Source organism: Chiloscyllium plagiosum, chromosome 11 (assembly GCF_004010195.1).
Source record: "Chiloscyllium plagiosum isolate BGI_BamShark_2017 chromosome 11, ASM401019v2, whole genome shotgun sequence".
Classification (NCBI taxonomy): Eukaryota; Metazoa; Chordata; class Chondrichthyes; order Orectolobiformes; family Hemiscylliidae; genus Chiloscyllium; species Chiloscyllium plagiosum.
The window spans coordinates 22,513,395-22,527,913 of NC_057720.1; the positions used below are offsets into that span (position 1 = coordinate 22,513,395).

Below are 14,519 nucleotides of genomic sequence, written 5' to 3' on the forward strand. Positions count from 1 at the left end.
GATTACTTGGTCTTTTCCTAAGTGTAGCCAGTAGCCTCCTGTCACTTATCCTGGTAATCACATGTCCCAAGTGTCTGTGTTTGTTCTGGGCAGGGCTAGAGTTCGGCACAAAGATGGAGTGCATTTTTGAGCAGTATCCTGTGAGAATTACGTTAGCCTGTTTTTCATGCTTGACTCTTTCACGCCATTCTCCACAAACCAGCAAGTGGAATGGTAACTTGAACATTCTGGAGCATTCAAGATCCTTGCATTTTTTTGACATTTATTACAAATGACTGAATGTAGAGCCATAGCAGACTATGTGGAGAAGCTACAGCTCCATGAGAAAATAGCGATTGATAGCCTTAAGTATAATCCACAAATGTAGTATATCGAATCAAGTAATGAAACTAAAATGCTTCATTACTAATCCTTTCTAGTTTTAAGAGAACTACAAACCTTATTATAAGACAGACTAAAGTCACAAATCAAGTCCAAGTTATTACTTGTACTTCTTCTCTAAACACTATTCATTTTGCTATTGGATGTATCACAACTATGACACCTATTATAAGCCTAATCTTCTTTCTTTATGTAAGCCTATATTTCTAATACTGAATCTGACATTTATCATGCAGACGGACTAGCTGCACAATAGGCAGCCACAATCATCACTACTTTACCGGTATTAGGTGACAGACGTTCACTGTCAAAAGCACCACATCTGCAATAACAGACACCCTACAGTTGTCATTAATACTATCACTGGTTTTGGTGCGAGGTACTCCATCACATGTTATGTCAGTATGTTCTGCAAAAGCCTATCTTTTTCCTCTGCCATCATTAATATAAGACTAAATAAATATGCTGAACCTTGCCATAAGCTAGTACAAGATTCATACAGAGAGTTTTCATTATGATCTTCATTTAAATGTGCAGAGCCTTCTAAACAGCAGAAATTCTGTAGAAGTTGAAGTAATCTCTAAAAGCACTGTATAATTTACTGTGAAGGAAGCTCTTGTCAAAATAAAGCAGGGTCTAAATTACTTTTGGTGATTATTAATATATGAGTGCTTAATGTGTTCCAACTAAATGATTTGGCACAGGCTTTAACCAGTTTATTTTGAATGCATTAGTGTCTCCATTAAAATAGAAAGATAAATTTGGTTGAATGTGATAAGCAATTCGTTTGTGGACATTAATTTCTATCTTATAGCACACAATAGTTTGCTTCATGAAGCCAAACAGAAAGTACTAGTTATGTCTAGATACTCTGGTTAGGCTGGCTGCTCAGCAATTTCACAATATTAATTCCAGCATTGTGATTATAGTCCATATAGTGGTTACAAGTATTTTGATTGTGTTAGCCAGCAAATCCAGATTATTTCAACAAATGCTTACCAGAAGTAGATAAGAGTATGTTTTTTCTCCACAACCCAAGAGTTATCTTAACTTTCACAAACATTCACAATCCATTTCACTCTCTGTGCAATTGTCAAAAAGGAATATGTTTTCACCACATCATTCCTCAGGGTACAGTAATTTACTTTTAGATTTTATTTTAAACAAGTCAGAAGGAAATACACACAATCAATGCTGATCCATTAGCCAACTGTCAAAAATTGATCAATCAGGAAAAATAATTGTCAGAATTCTTTTCTTAAATATTAACTCCATAAAGCCACTGTTTGATTAGATCTGGCCATTCCAGAAAGAAATATATATTAATAAAGCAATGTTGTCTCCTACATTTTATATCTGCTTCACTAAACAGGTGAGCCATTTTTTATGAAGCATATTAAATGTACATATGGTATCTGTTCCAACAATGTAGCTCTTTAGAATAAATAGCATGAAATGAAACCAACACACAGTAAATACTTAATGCTGCTAAATCAGAATGCATGACACAAAATTTTATCAGAAAATGTCCAGTGCTTTCATGACATGAAAGTCACTGTTTTTGTTCAATTCAGTGATCGGCTATATTAAAAACATGATTCTTAATTCATGGAATATAAATTTATTATAATATCAATTCATAAATGTTCACTGAATAATGATATTTACAATGGTGGGATACTCTTTACGTACCTCTATGGCAAACTGTTGTAATCCACCTATGTTAATCGCTCCTTCTTCAGTTGCATGTAAATTGCACCCTCCCACACAGAGGTCAGAGGTTGGGCATACCATCCCACAAGTTAGACCAAGGGGGTTGTCAGACAGAATAGTTTTGGCAGCTCCATAGTAGTTCTATTAATTAAGCAACATATAAAACAATAAAATTAGCTGATCAAGCATAAATGGTCTGAGTAAACATATCAACCTACTGTTCATTAATAACATTTAAATCAAAGAAAGGTATCTTATGAGAACATCAGGAAAAAAAAGTTGCTATTTACAGAGTAAAGATTTGTTTTAAAAGCTGTACCAGAACATGAAGGTAAGAAGTTGCAGTCATCCAACAAGACCATAGACTGCTCTCGCATTAGAGAAAGAGAACAGGTGGTGGTTTAATGTGAGGGTTACCATCCCTCAGGCAAGAGGAGAGGTTGAGAGGGAAAGTCTTTTGTGGTACTCTCAGCTGATGCAGGAATTGAAATGAGCATCACTTTGCATCATAATTTGAAATGAACATGGTCAAAAACAAATTAAGAAGACAACCAGATAGGTTTATATACCAAAATGCAACATAAATACAGGTGTACATATCCTCACATATATATTAAAATGTATTTATGTTGAAGATGGTAGAATCCATATTTATACCCTTGTAAAACATTTCAGTGATGGCATATTTTGTTCCAAGGTTGGCACTGACTTACATCAACATTACAACTGCCACACATGCCAGCTGCTTACATGCCAAATACACGACTTGTTTTTTCAAATAAATGGTGAGATGTCAAAGTCAAAGGGGCAAAACCCTGAATAGGGTGAAAATTGACTCTGGTTGGTTAGGGGTGCTGCCACAGTTAGCTCATCCCATTACACTTCTGCAGGGGGTTGGTGACAGTCAGTGCCAGCAGAGCAGTGTAGGTCAGTCGAGGTGTTCTGAATACATCCGTCTGGGGGCTTGCTGGATTTCCCTACAATGAAGCAAAGGGAAGTTTGGGATGATGAATGGTTGTGATCCCTGGAACAAACATGACACATGCAATACTGAGTTCATGAGCCTTGGGGAGATGCATGTGCAGTGGCAGAACATGAAGTAGTCCTGTTCTACACATAAACTAGGTCATGCAAATTCTTCCAGGCTATACAAATTGATCCAAACTTCCTACTTCATGCAGTTGCAATACTGTTGGTGTTGCACCCAGTGCATTTTCCTTAGAAAGGTGTCCTTTGTATTGAAGTGCAGGATGTATCAGGATATATATCACAGGACAAATAGATTCACATAATAGAGTCATAAAGTCGTAGAGTTACACAGCATGGAAACAGACCCTTCGGTCCAACTAGCCCAAGCCGAACATAATCTCAAACTAAACTAAACACCTGCCTCCAAACCTTTCCTTTTAATGTATTTATCCAAATGTCTTTTCAACATTGCAATTGTACATCCACCACTTCCTCAGGAAGTTCATTCGTCCTGTGTAAACAATTTGCCCCCCATACCTTTTTAAATCTCTCTCCTCTCACCTTAACAACGTGCTCTCTACTCTTGAAATCCCCCACCTAGGGAAAAGTCACCTACCATCAACCCTATCTATACCCCTCATGATTTTGTAAACTTCTATAAGGTCATAATATTTTGATCACATCTCTTCTTAAAAACTAAAATATTGATACATGCACGTAACAATGGAATTACATCATATTGTAAGACTCGTGAGTGATCTGCGACCATTATTGCCGTAATTGAGAATTGTTTATTCTTACGATTGGAAATATTTGGATAATAAGGTGATTTTCATTTTTTGTAAAGAGACAAACTTACACGTACATCTCTTAGGGAACACAAACGTAAATGCTAAGGATCAGTGTTAGTTTTTCATGGCAGTAATAGGTCAAGTTCCATATTAAATTTCTGAAGGTAAAGCATATGCCTTTCAAGAAGCAAAGAGCCTAAGAGTATGATGGTAAAGTTTAGGAAATGAACTTTGAGAGTAAGGTAGTGCATGTATGGAAACATTAATATATCTGTAAATTGTGCGCCCCCAGCGAAATGGGTTATCGAAAGAAATAAAGAGCTGTAACGCTGAAGCTGAGTGTGTTTGTTAATCGGCTGGGAAAGGTCTGAAGATGGAAAGATATAGCCCAAGATGGAAAAATTAAAGTGTATGACATCAGTGTTCAATTGACACTTCTGAATAACACTGAACATTGATTCTAACAAAAGAACATAAGGTAAGCTGAGAGCTTTGAAATGTATTATATAAGTGAAATACTAGGTGATCTGAGAGTGATGTACACTAAATTAATTAAGTTAACCTTCTGCACAGTAATTATATTTCAAAGATTGAAATAAAACAGTGCTTGTGTGGCATGGCTAAAGATTGCTACCTTCTGAGGCAAATTGAATTGGTTTCATGTGGCAAAAACAGCTTCCAAGTCCAAAGAGAAGTTAGGGCTGATACAGGAAGACTCAAAAAGAAAAAGAGTCAAAATAGCAGGATAGCAATGGCAGACCTTCGTGATAAGAATAGTAAACAGCTGTGTTACATTTCACTGACAAGATAGTTGGAACGTCTGATGGTTACAATACTTTATTCCTCAATGCTTTACATTCGTAATCGTGCTGAATATCTGTTCAATTGTTTCATCGACAGATCTATCATAAAATCCAATACTTCTTTCACAGAAAAAAGGATTAAAAAAAAAACATTTGGTTCATCATTGAAGTGAAGAGATAAGGCAAGTCTGAGGTTCAATTCCTTATTAATACCAAATCTCAGTTGGGATGTGCTTGAGGCACTGTCATTGCCCCGGGCATCCCTGGTTTACAATATTTCTATTGTTACAGAAATATCATTTATTACAATTAAAAATTAAAATGTATTTTAATTCTTCAAAAAATTAGCTGGTTGTTTTCATTATGTTGAATTTTCCTTTCAACATTTAAATGACTTTATTTTTAAAAAGCATGGAATTCCATCAACAGGGGGCCCTTATGTTAATTGGATGTTAAAATTCTTCTTGGAATTATATCAAAAACCATTGTCAATTTGTCTCACTTTGATCAACTGCAAAAGATATTTGGTTACAGCTAAAATAAGTCACAGTCAGGTAAGATGAGGATTTTAAACTTTTGATTGAAGAGATAGCTTTCTACATGTGAAAACAAAATCAAATTTACCAGAAATCAAAGTCAGAAATACTACTAATGGTCAACGGTTTGCTCATTAACATGAAAATAAATTATAACCAACCTAAAACTACAGCACTGTATGAAAATAGTAATGGGTCATAAAATAAATTCCACATAGCAAGGCAAAAAAGATTCCCAAGAAGCAATCAACTATCTTACTTTTTTAAAATCATCAAAGTAATAGCTTTTTGCCTTTTGTAAGCTTACATTACCTATCTTTGATGGTTACATTCTCTCAACAAAAGTCTTGTCCTCTTTAATTTATTTGATCTCATCTCAAGCTTTAATAATTCTTCCATGTAATTTTTTCTAAGAAGCTCAGATTTACCTTGCATTCTGACACTTATTTTCCCTGCACAGTCTGTAATGCCAAATTCTGTCCAAGGTTTTTTTTTACTTCATTCTTGGATCATGCATATCACTGACATGCCTCTATTGTCCATCTTTATTTGCTGAGAAGGTAGCAATGGGCCTTCATCTTAGGGCTGCGTAGTGGCTCAGTGACTAGCACTCCTGCCTCATAGCACCATGGACCTGGATTTGATCCCACTCCTGAGCAACTGTCAGTATGGAGCTTCCACATTCTCCCTGAGTCTGCATGGGTTTCCTCCGGGTGCTCTGGTTTTCTCCCACAGTCTAAAGGAATGGAGGTTAGGTGGATTAGCCATGCTAAATTGTCCATAGTCCCTATTATGCAGGATAGGTGGTTTAGCCATGGCAAATGCAGAGTGACAGGGATGGGGTGGGTCTGGGTGGGATGCTCTTTGAAGAGTCGCTGTGGACCTCGATGGGCCGAATGGCCTTCCACACTGTAGGGATTTTATGATTTTATGTCACTGTGCAGTGGTTTAAGAAGTGAATGGCTTGATGGGTCAAGTCAGATTGCACTTAAAATCGACTGCACTTTAGTGGGCGTGGAGTCACACTAAGTTGAAGATTCTTCCAATAAAAAGGCAGAGAATAAGATGAGTTTTCAGCTTTCCAGCATCTCTATTGTTGATATTACAAATATGAAGTCTTCATTTTCAGATTTTATTTCAATTGCTTTCAAATTCTCAAATTTCTCCAATGGCATTTGAACTCACATTCCTTAAATTATTATTTTACTGAACTAATACTTTAAGTTAAAAATCACACAACACCAGGTTATAATCCAACATATTTATTTGGAAGCACTAGCTTTCAAAGCACTGCTCCTTCATCAACCACTTGATGAAAGAGCAGCGCTCCAAAAGTTAGAGCTTCCAAATAAATATGTTGGATTATAACCTGGTGTTGTGTGATTTTTAACTTAAAGTATTAGTTCAGTAAAATAATAATTTAGCGAGACAGAGAGAAAGCCAGAGAGAGTGGGATGGAGAACAGGGACTAGATTGAGTTGGGATATCTGGTCGGCATGGACAGGTTGGACTGAAGGCTCTGTTTCCATGCTGTACATCTCTATGACTCTATTCCAGCTTCTAAGGTCTCAAGCTAAACTTCTTCAGATGTTAATACATCCATTGTGTATTCCAAAACTGTACCTTAACGCAATTAGCAAGCTCAGATTTCAGTCATATGATATAGACAGGACTTTCAGGTGCTGACACCCAGTGCCGGATAAAACAAAGTTTCCTTTTGTTCATTTTGGTGGGCTAACAATGTACCTTTTCCTCCCTGGCAAATGATACAATGGCCCTTCATGATTTTCCTTTGTTCAGAGTTGACTGGGAGCAGACAGCTCATGGTCTTTGGATCAGCTTTAGCTAAAGACTCTGGAATTATAATCATGTGATCAGTTTAAGCGATTTGACCAGGTAGTCCAAGATTGTCTAATTTTGAAGGCAATAATTTAACATGTCAACGTAGAAGAGAACACTATCCTCTGGGATTTCTCTACATGCCCTCTGGCCATGAGACAAGACAGGAGGTGCAAAATGTGGATAAAGATTTCAGAGGCAGACAGGCTGAGGAAAAGAAACAGGTTGGAAATATTAACTGGTTGAAAGCAAGAGGCCTTGATGACAGAGTGAAGATTGGGTTGAAAGTTCAACTTAAGAGACATGCAGGACACCGTGACTGCAAATAGACTGGACAGGCAGCTTAAGTGCCTGGCAGGAGGATGGACTTAGTGGCTAGGGAACAATATTTGTCACAGAAGGCCAAAAGATAATGGTGTTTGTTTTATCCAGCATTGGTGTCAAAGAAGTAGTCTGATATCACAAAGGGGGTATGTCAGTGTTGTGAAACCAAATGTTCAGGTTGCTATGGACCAGACCAGACCCCCTCAAAATATTTTAAGAATGTTGCCTAGATCCTAACTTTTCCCTATTTTAAAGGTAGGTGAAGTTCCAGATGTGATGCGGCTGGTCAAACTATTCAGCATGAAGCAAAACACATTTATTTAAACATGAAAGTTAAAATACAAATAAAAGAAAGGTGAATTTAGAATAACTTAACTACCGGAAAGCTTAAGCAAATAATAAATGCAGTACCTATTACTAATTAACTGTTCCAATATAGTAATATCCCACAAACACACCCCTGGGCAATAAGGTAAATTCAGACACAGATTCTTAAATGCTGTTCTCTAAAACAGGAAGAAAAAACATCAAGAGAAATTTCAGAGAAAGCAACAGCCTGGAATCATTCCCTGAAGCTTCCAACTCTTCGGAGACCCCAAACAGCCTCTGAAGCTAAAATTAAAAAAAAAACTAGAAAGCCTGGTCTGAGAAAGCTGGCGACACCCATTCAGGATGTTTTAAAAAAAAATCAAAGCCCTCCAAGCTGTTTACTTAAGCCATCTTCATTAATCAGTTTGTCACCTCCACCTTTACAACCTCTCTTCAAAAAATTCCAGAACAAAATAACTTTTTAAAGTGACAGTATCGTCACAAGGTTAAAAAGATTATTCAAACTCGCAGAGGAGAGCGAAAAGATGTTATCTGCAAATCTTTATTAGATCATGATAACTTCCCAGGGTTGTCCAGGATTGTCTTTGCAATGGCGTTATATTGAGACACATACTCTTGGGTAGCTTCAGCTTTATGGTTTGAAAGGGGAGATTACGAGTATGTAACATTGTTGGGGAGCTAATATGTATTATTGATGAAAATTGTCCTGACCTTTTTTTTCTATTTTAATACTGTAAGTTTATTCAAAGATTTAAAACTACTTACTTGAATTGTCAATTTGGACAACCAGATTCAAGGATTTTGTTTATCATTGGTGACCTTTAAGTGGCAATTGGATAGGTACATGGATAGGTGCTTAAGCTAGGAGAAATGTTTGGCACAATATCGTGGGTCGAAGGGCCTGTTCTGTGCTGTATTGTTCTATGTTCTAGATTTCATGTTTAATCAGCTTGGATAAATAAAAATGAAGCAACATAATATCCACACTTCTTATATAATTGAAGGGATCACATCTGGTTTAGATTTTTATACAAAAGTAAATGTTTAACACCAAAAGGTTTTTAAGTCCATGTGAACTCTGACATCATGAGCATGATATTCAATCTTTGGTACAAAAATGAAGTAAATGTACCATCCCAAACACCACCTTGTGGAAATTGAAAGCCAATCTCCTGAACTTGTTAAGCTATTGCAGCTTTGCTTTAGGGCTGTAATTTTGGTTAAGAGTGTAGTGCTGGAAACGCACAGCAGGTCAGGCAGCATCCGAGGAGCAGGAGAATCGATGTTTCGGACATAACCCCTTCATCAGGAATGAAGGGCTTATGCCCAAAACGTTGATTCTCCTGCTCCTCGGATCCTGCCTGACCTACTGTGCTTTTCCAGCACTACACTCACAACTCTGAGATCCAGCATCTGCAGTCCTCACTTTCTCCTCCCTGTAATTTTGATTAAGCTCTATTTGACATCATTTATCTTTTACAGATAGACAAATATACCTACCTTATTTGCAATGCTTGTGATAAATGACTTTATGTCCAGATTAGTCGGACAGCTCTTCTGACAAGGAGCATCGGCACACTTGAGACACCTGGAATGTAAATTAATCTGGTCAAAAAACATCAATTACAAAAGTTGTTTCGACCAATCTGTGATTAAATTACCCTTTCTATCAGTTGAGCCAGACAAAAGTGAGAAATTGGAAAATTCTAACAAGCTGCAAATTTGTATTGTCTTAAGCTGAAATATTTCTGTAGCCTTAAAAATTCATGGGTACAAATCAGAGCAATATTTCTCATTATTGTACACATATTAGAGACATCCATCAGGGGAAACAAAACTGTCAATAAATTGAATGACCAATATGTCAGGTTAAAGAATGCAGATAAAATCAATTGCAAATACTTTCCACAGATAGTTAAAAATAATTATTCAGAATTTCTTAAAATGGCATGACCAGAAGGTTAGACCAAACACCACGGCCTAATTTAAGAAAAATGTTAGCCTTCAGTGAGTAATGCCAACATTTCCGGAAAAGTGGTGCAATGTAAGTGGATACAATTGGGGCCATGAGGAAAACCTGATTTGGGTTATATTCCTTCAAGACCCTGTCTTATGCATGAAAATTAAAGTGTACAGATATCAAAATGTAATTTATTCACTTTGAGTAAAGAATATTATAAAAATAATGTAATCTTACAGAATTTTAAGGGTTTTTATGAGAATAACTCTGAAGCATTCCAAATTCAAAAGAATTACATTTTAGGTCTTAAAATGGATTATAAAGAGTGGGGAAAAGAGTCTCTACAGTGTGGAAGCAGGCCGTTCAGTCCATTAAGTCCACACCAACCTGCCGAAGACAATCCACCCAGACACACCCTGCCCCATCCCTGCATTTCACATGGTTACCCCTCCTAACCTTCACATCCCTGGACATTATTTGAAATTTAGCATGGCAATCCACCCAAGCTGCATATCCTTGGACTGTGGGAGGAAACCAGATGTCCAGAGGAAACCCATGCAGAATGTGCAAACTCCACACAGACAGTCACCCAAGGGTGGAATCAAACCCCAGGTCCCTAGTGCTGTGAGGCAGCAGTGCTAACCACTGAGCCACTGCACCTGCATTAAGTTCCACTCAATCTGATGACATCACACAGCTGGAGAAAAAGACTAGCAGGAGGATTCAACAGATAGAGTTGTGTCAACTCTGGTTCCTGGTGGTCTTTGTAATTATATCTAGAGAGTCAATGTAACCTTTACCTATTGTTAGCATAGAATATTGCATCTTATCTTTAAGAAAAGTTACTCTTCTCATTAGACTCCTCTACCAATACATATTAGACTCAGCATATAAAGGGGGATTTCTTGGAGAATGAGCAAGTAGTGTCTGTTTGTATTATTCAGGCTTTCCATGGGCAGTGGGCACCATAGGGAATAGAGTGCATTCTCACCCCCAAGAAGAACATTTTAGTTTATATCTTGTAAATTTCCTTGGTGATCTTTGACCTTTGTTACAATGCCCTTTAGGCACTACTGGTCCTGTTTTTAGTTGAATTTGGTTAATTGATTTTGGTTAAAGATAGTGGAAGGAGGATTGGTGGCAGTAGTCTGCCAGGGTTGTAAACCTTCAGTGGTCAATACCACAATTACAGTCATTGCAGCGACTCCAAATTAAAGATAAAAAGTGTAAGAAACTGGTATATTCCAAAAGAAAGGTCTGAGAGAGTGGGGACTATGAGTTAGTGACTAATGCTTCTCACTCCTTATGACTTCTGCATTCAGCTTCTGTTGAAAAGTGGGTTGGAGTCAAGGTAATTATCGTAAAGTATCTCCATTCCTTAGCAACATTCTTCAGTAGTCAAGTCAGTCTTAACATTGTATTTGAACCTAAATTGAATCAGTCACAGCTGCACTCTAATATTACAGGGATAGTTTAATAAGGGTTTATAATCTGGATGGTTTTGGCACAGTTTCTTGGAGCAACCTCAAAATTGTGACATTTCAAACATTTAAACTGTAAACAACCAGTTGAATTTAAGCAACTCATTAACCTCTAATGTGTAACATGATATTTAAATTAAGATCCGTGCTGTACATCTCTATGACTCTATAAGATGAAAGAAAGTCAATGCTCAAGTTAGAACAGTCATTTTCTTATTATGTTATTGTTGTGCTATCAATATTAATACCACATACAGTGCATATTCCAGCAAAATGGGTTACAATTTATCTTGAGGCATAAGGTATTGTCAGCTTACTTTCAGTACACTTAACAAAACAAAGTTTTTAAACACAAAGTTTACTCTTAAAGCCCATGGAAATGTAGAGGTGGGGTCAAATATTTCAGCTGTTTTGATACCTCCAGACTAACATGACCTCATCTGTGCACTATACAGCATTCCTGATTGCAGGACCTGTTTCTCTGCACAAATAAAAAGCTCCTATTTTGGATGGTGTGCCAATCTAGATGTAGATATGCCCTTAAGCAAGAGAGTCCAGGAAGTCTTCTTGACAATTTAGGAGTGTCATACAAAAGTTATTGTGTGATTGTGAAAAGGAATTATTCTTGAATTGAATGCCTTGATATGGTTGAAGAACACAAATGAAAGTGGCAATTGGTACAGAACTATTTTCAACTAAAGAATTCCTTCATGACTAGAAAAATATAAAGGTTACATTTGCTGCCCCAAAATACAAAACTATAGCCTAATAGCACTCTAGAAACTTAATGGACTAAATTCATTCACTGGCCCATGTTGAGCAGAATTGTCAACACTGTTTATTGAATACAAATTTTCAATTGAGCTTTAATATCACACGTTCATTTGTTGTAATTTTTGAAGTCAAGTGAGATGAAATTAGTTCCAACTTTGTTGAATGTACCCATCATGAAATGTATCTGTATATAGCAAATGAAGTTGTACTGTTACTTGATCATGAAGCTTCAATTGCAAGTCAATCTTACTGCAACAGATTGAGCCTTTTCAGAATGCTGTGCCAGATTTGAAATTAAGGGTTTTTCCAAAGCTGTAATAGCACTGGGGATAGAGAGTTAAAACCTCAGATTCAAGGTGTATTACATTCATTTCATATCACATCCAGATCCCTATGGTGAGTTCCACCACTGGGCATAACAATAATCACTGGTAATGCATGGGAGGGAAAGATTGTTTGTTGGAAGGTGAACAAAGAAGTTTGATTGGCGTACCTATTTTTCCAGGATAAACCACAAGCTATTGTGGTTTGTACATGCCAGATGGTAAAATGTGACATCTGTGCAACCCGGTAGTATATTTTTAAGTAAGAGGGTGATTTAAGGTCTCTCTGTTCATAGGGGAATTCATTCCCTGAAAATCTCACCATAGGTTGCTTGGTTTAACATACGGACCATGGAAAGCTGGTTAAAGAGGAACACAAGTTAAATCTCTGGCAGAGGGCAGTAGGGTAGGTGGTGTCTGTACTCCTAGCCTGCCCACTCCCTCTCGCATAACCAACATCACCTTCTTTTTTATTTCATTTTCCTTCATTTAACTATTGAATCAACTTTATTTTTCTTTCTTTCTGTGGCTGTGGTGGTAGAGAGAGATTGCAGAGAGCTGTTGATATGTTGCTATGGCGGTCGCAGCTTTCCAGTGTCAACAGATTGGGGTCGTTTCTTGTCATTTGGTGTTTCGGTGGCATCTACAATGGCAGCGGAGTGAATGATCCCTCGATCCTCAGGAGTCAATTTGGATGATGATTACATCCTTGTAAGTTGAGATGGGGCCCGGTCCTTGAGAGTTGGGACAGTCTCCTGGCTATGGCAGCAGCTGGGCTAACAGAGGCGATGAGGTGGCTTTGGTTGATGTGATGTTCTGGGTCCAGTCAGCGGTGGCAGGGGTTGCTTCAGTGTGCTTCCTCCTTGGTATTGCAGCCTCAGGGACAGCTTTGACGACTGCGGAAGAAGGCACATCCTGTAGCTGCTTATGAAATCAAGAAGCCGTAGTTGGAACAAAAAGTGAAATTAGTCTTAACTTTGTATGTATTATTTCTTTTTTAGACTTTATGTAACTTAAGTGGTACCAGATTAATTATGACTATGAATATATATTTTACTGTAATTTCATAAATACATGTAACAATAAATTACTATACTATGAAAACCCAATTTTATACGAAGCCTGTTTCCTCCCTGTTTCTTTCTGCAGAATGGTAAGGACAGATCCTTTCCTACTGCAGGAACAATCTCCAGTTTCTAAGCAACATGAAGATCGTGCAGTCTATTATTACTGAGATGCTCGAGTGATGCAGTTTCTTTGTCAGCCATGGAGCAGTAATAATGGACCCAAAGGGAATTGTGACTTAAACATTCTCAAGATTCACAAGAGACCAGAAATCAATGCTGTAGGCTGGGGGTGGAAATATCCCAGTTTAGTGGATATCTTTTGTTTAACAACTCAAATGCATCTTGCACGTCTCCCTCCCAAGGCACTCTCTCCCACCAATGTCTGTATGGAGACAGTCAGCTGAATATTATGAAGTGCTTGGTTTGCATCACCCCTCGTACACCCAAAGGGGTGGGGAGGGTTGCAATCCACCCATTATATTGCAACTGAGAGCAGCATTCTAGCATGTTGACATCTCCTCATTGCCATCTCACACAGAGGTCCCACCTTAGGGGCACTACTGGGCAAATCAGATGGTTGGCAGCTCTGTAGTCTCAAAGTTCTTTGCAGGAGCAGTGTTCTCTGCTGGAAGTATGGGCAGGCCCTGATAGTCTAATCTGGCACAGTTCTGTGAGGTGGGTGAGAAGCTGAAGGTGGTGGGCAGGGGCGGTTTATGAGGCCATCAGCACTGGGTAAAAGGAGGGATAAAGGAGCTTGGGGAGATCTTCCTCTGATGGTTGTAGGGGATACTCAAAAGAAACTGCTCCAACTTTGTCTGACACCAACCCATGCAGCCGAAGCAATAGAGTTTCCTGACTGCCAATTACCCTTCTGTAGGTAAAACAGTGGCAGAGTGGGATGAGGCCAATAGGTGATCATTGGTCACTTAAGTATTTCAATAGTCAGCTCGGTTGGGCGGACTGCTCAACACCTCCACCTGGTGTGGAGCCAACATGTTCAAAATTCACAGGAGACCACATATCGGTGCTGTAGGTTGGGTGTGGAAATATTCCAGAGGTAAAAACAATGACTGCAGATACTGGAAACCAGATTCTGGATTAGTGGTGCTGGAAGAGCACAGCAGTTCAGGCAGCATCCAAGGACCAGCGAAATCGACATTTCGGGCAAAAGCCCTTCATCAGCAATAAAGGCAGTGAGCCTGAAGTGTGGAGAGATAAGCTAGAGGAG

General features: G+C 38.2%; 1 protein-coding gene and 1 long non-coding RNA gene across 5 annotated transcripts in view; one reads left to right on the forward strand and one right to left on the reverse strand.

Annotated features, from left to right (window-relative positions):
- The window catches only part of LOC122554210 (dihydropyrimidine dehydrogenase [NADP(+)]-like), a 735,384-nt gene that overhangs the window by 434,959 nt on the left and 285,906 nt on the right, over positions 1-14,519 (reverse strand). For all 3 annotated transcript variants that reach the window (XM_043698867.1, XM_043698868.1, XM_043698869.1), the window contains exons 4-5: positions 9,187-9,274; positions 2,074-2,235 (exon numbers count right to left, since the gene is read on the reverse strand). In XM_043698867.1, coding sequence (XP_043554802.1) covers positions 2,074-2,235; positions 9,187-9,274 — 250 coding nt within the window. The remainder of the gene's footprint in view (positions 1-2,073; positions 2,236-9,186; positions 9,275-14,519) is intronic.
- LOC122554211 overlaps positions 1-14,519 on the forward strand; it is a 301,535-nt gene that overhangs the window by 271,980 nt on the left and 15,036 nt on the right. The gene's annotated exons all lie outside the window — the stretch shown is intronic.